This window comes from Sinocyclocheilus grahami, unplaced genomic scaffold, assembly GCF_001515645.1.
Source record: "Sinocyclocheilus grahami isolate Dianchi unplaced genomic scaffold, SAMN03320097.WGS_v1.1 scaffold635.1, whole genome shotgun sequence".
NCBI classification, from domain to species: domain Eukaryota; kingdom Metazoa; phylum Chordata; class Actinopteri; order Cypriniformes; family Cyprinidae; genus Sinocyclocheilus; species Sinocyclocheilus grahami.
Window position 1 is genome coordinate 355,683 of NW_015505814.1, and position 4,262 is coordinate 359,944.

Consider the following 4,262-nt stretch of genomic DNA (forward strand, 5'->3'; position numbering starts at 1 on the left):
ACGGGGGGACTCCGTCTCCAAAAGGTCTCCCCTGAACTCGGCGGAACAGCCTATTATGTGCTTACTTAATTACTATAATAACAGTAGACAGGCTTTAAACCTGAGACGGGCTTGGGATGGAAGTTAAGATGGCTTGCTGGGACCCATAAACAGGCGATCGTGTGAGAAACGCGACGTGGAACAGAAAGAGACGGCTTTGTTTTCATTGCGCGCGCTGCGCTCGCTCGCGAGCCATCTCCAGCATGGCCTGTTACTATGCAAATAATATTCTACAACCCATCACGTGTCTTTAGACAGGCCACGTGGATTAACAAAGTAGGTCTGCCCCCCACTAGCCCACAGCTTCAGGTTTGACTATTTCTTTAACTGATCCTAAGTGCCCACATTAACCAAAAGCTCGCCTTTAATCCTATGGAATAATTTAGGGCCATGAATGCGCGAGCGCTTTATAAGCGGCGGCCGCCGCCAGTCAGCTCATCTCAGTCTGAAGCGGCTAGAAAGTGGAGAGCCTACTAGTCTATCTACAATAGTTTCACAATTGTGAAGAGTTGTTAACCAAATGATGGCGTCTAAGATGAAGGATCGCAAGGTACGTGGATACTTTCGTGGCGCACACATGATGCCGGAGACTGCATGCAGACGATATCCTCCTTGAATGTTTGATTTAAGCAATTCTGCCACTTTTTTTTAACTGAATGACATTTCTCGCTTCATGTAAAATTTTTCAGAATGCCGTAATATTAATATTTGGTGCTGAAACAATGATTTTCAATCAATTTCAGTTTTCGGAAGGGTGCATTAGGCTACGGTGTAGACTATAGTAGCTATTGTTTTATTTGTTATGGTCTTACATTTAATGTAAGCTAATGTTTTATTCTATTCACTTTGTTGCAATGTAAAAGCGCTTTCATTCAGTGACTCGATTATGTTTTGCGCGCGGGGAAGCAGAGCGCAGCGCGGCTCTCAGCGACGCATAACTTATGACAAATGTAATTTACTGTATGGTAATTGTATCGACTATCCTCCCGAGTTTCATTATTATAACTTCATATGCGTTGATTGCTTTTTACATTTAGTAAAACGTATGCAACACGCAATGTAACCAAACTTATTTTGTGTTTGGTAATGGCACTTTTCTTCACTTAATTTATTATCTTATTATGTTCCCTTCCCACAGAAAACTCCTGTTTCTCACAAGGTCATTGAGAAAAGAAGAAGAGACCGAATCAACAGATGTCTAAACGAGCTGGGAAAGACAGTTCCTATGGCATTGGCTAAGCAGGTGCGCAGCTGAAACGCTGAATGAGTTTCAGCGCTCTAAGTGCTCACGTCTGCCTTAATTGTTAATATATACGATGACTGACAGGCTGTGTATTAAAACAGAACTCTGGGAAACTCGAGAAAGCAGAAATCCTGGAAATGACGGTGCAGTATCTGCGCGCGGTCCACTCCGCAGACTTCCCGCGCGGGAGAGAAAAGGGTGAGAATGTGATTAACATCAACAAATCAGAATACAAACGTTAACAAACTTTCACACGATTCCTCGCCCACATCGCAAATGTAAACCATCAAATCTAGCCCTTTCTTCCCTGCTGATTTCTAACAGCGTTCTTTGTTTTCACAGGAGAACTGCTGACAGAGTTTGCAAATTACTTTCACTTCGGCTATCACGAGTGCATGAAGAACCTCGTTCACTACCTGACCACCGTGGAGCGAATGGAGACCAAAGACACCAAATACGCACGCATCCTCGCGTTCCTGCAGTCCAAAGTCGTTACCGAGCCCGTGTTTGGCTCGCTTGGCACCATCTCACCAGACCCTACGGACCTTCTGTGCCAGCTGGAGTACCAGAGTCCAAGTCCAACCGAGTCAGTGTTTCAGCAGAGCCCTCCCGGACACTTTTCCTGGCACCACTCGGCGCGGAACCCCACGCTCGCGTATCCAGCGATGTCTCAGCATAGCGGATACTTATCACCGGTTCAGGGACTCGAGCATCATTACATGAACTTCATCGGGCACTCACACCCCAATGCCTTCAGCTTACACAATGCACAACACGCTGCTCTGTAAATACGTCTGCAAATGTGCTTAATTTATATATGTGTACATGTTTTAGATATATCATGAAATAAATGATGTTTGAATAAGACTATGTCTTTTGGCAAGATGTTGGAAGTCCTTTAGTTGGTATAGGCCACATAGTGAAATCTCATTGGGATAAAGATATCAGTCAGTTTTAAAATCAGCTACTGAATCCACTAATATCAAGAGAGCATCAATAGTACTGTAAACCTAGGGGTTCTTTTTAAAGATTAAACTAAATAATTCATAGTTTGAGGAAAATTAGAGGCAAAACTATAATGGGTATGAGCAATGAAGTAGACACTACACTCTTAAAAATAAAGGTGCTTCAAAAGGTTCTTCAAGCGATGCCATAGAAGAACCATTTTTGGTTCCACAAAGAACTATTCAGTCAAAGGTTCTTTAAAGAACCATCTCTTTCTTACCTTTTTATAATCTGAAGAACCTTCTTTTGCCACAAAGAACCTTTTGGGAAACAGAAAGGTTCTTCAGATGTTAAAGGTTCTTTATGGAACCATTTAGACAAAAAGGTTCTTCTATGGCATCGTGAAGCACCTTTATTTTTAAGAGTGTAGGATGGTTTTTATGAATCAAGTTCTCTTAACATGTCAAATTGCAAATGTCAAATCTCTACAAATAACGTAACAAGAAACCAAGGTCATTTTGAACTGTATATGAAAGCGAATAGCTGTGGAGAACTGTTATGCGTCCACTATAGTTCAAAAGTAGTATTGCATTATAAGTTAGAAAAAGTAAATTGGGGGAAAACACGAAAAAGTAATAATTAAACCACTACAATAACATATAGGCCTAATATTCAGCCAAAACTACTACAAAAAAATAAATAAATAAGAATAAGTGTACAGTGGCACACTGGATATTTAGAGAGACTAAAATAATGTCATTACATTTCTGTTTCACTTAAAATGAAAAATAAATATAACCTTTTTATATTCTTCCATAAATATTTCAATGCACAACAATCTACAATATCAAATGAAATTCCTCATTTCAGTGACGTGCACAAATTCTTATGAAGATACCATGGCTGAATGTGTCTTTCTATCTAGACTGTTTTGTCTCTTGAGATTAACCCTTAGCGTAATGGTCTGCTGGTCTGAAACCCCTTGATTGACAATAAGCCTCTTTTTTAGGGGGATCCATTTGGACATAAATCCAGCCCCCCATCCTATCCCAGTGTCTCTTCCACCTATATTTAAATAGGATGCAAATAACAAATCAAACTGGCAAATAATAAGTATTCTATAGGGAGGGAGTCTGATGGATGTGAGAGGTTTTAACACAGAAGCAATGTTCATTTAGGCTACAGTTGCAATAAAAAGTTTGTGAACCCTTTAAAAATATATGCATTTCTGCATTGCTTACTCATAAAATGTGGTCTGATCCTAATTCAAGTCACCATCATAGACGAATACAATTTGACTAGACTAATAACACACAAACAAGCACCATGATGCTCCTTCCAAAAGCACTTTTTTTTGCCCCAAATATTTTTTCTGAGCTTTGCAGGATGCTCGCTGCTAGGGAGAGTAACAAGAGTCCATAATTTTCTGTATTGTAGACAGAGTATCATTTTGTGGGTTCATGACCCAGGTCTTTAGCAATGCTTTCTTAGCCTTTCCCAGCTTTGTGCGTCTGTCATTTTTTAAAGTCTTATGACAGCTTTCGGGATTGAAGCATGGTTCACACTAACCCATCTTTCTTGAGAAGAACAGATTTGCCAGTAACCAGGCTTTGTGTGCTTTTATTTCATCTCTTTAATTGACTCCAATTATAGCTTTTGGAGAAGTTGTAAAAGAGAGCTTCACTTTACATTCCCCAGCTAGAACTTTGAATGAATTCTCACTGTCTTCAGCAGTGAAAAGTGTGAAAAGTGCAACCGTTTGTGCGTTACTAGTTTATAAGGCAGATTATGTTTGTCTGTAATTGAGTTAGATGAAGGTCATGAATAAGCAATGCAGAAATCCAAAAGGGTTCACAAATCTACTCTCGAGATATCTTTCCCCCTCTCTCTCATACACACATATACAACTTCTCACAATTTTATTAAAAATGATTATTATTATTATATATTTTTTGACCATTTTAAATGACCCTTTTCATTACCAGTGTTGGGGAAAGTTACTTTTAAAAGTAATGCATTACAATATTGCGTTACT

The 4,262-nt window shown here is 39.6% G+C and overlaps 1 protein-coding gene across 1 annotated transcript; it reads left to right on the plus strand.

The window, feature by feature from the left end:
* The first annotated feature begins 429 nt into the window (after nt 1–429).
* Nucleotides 430–2,070, plus strand: helt (helt bHLH transcription factor). Its single transcript, XM_016241811.1, has 5 exons — nt 430–500; nt 547–589; nt 1,178–1,282; nt 1,384–1,480; nt 1,625–2,070. The coding sequence occupies exons 1-5, from the start codon at nt 430–432 to the stop codon at nt 2,068–2,070; spliced, it is 762 nt and encodes a 253-aa protein (XP_016097297.1).
* The last annotated feature ends 2,192 nt before the right edge of the window (nt 2,071–4,262 follow it).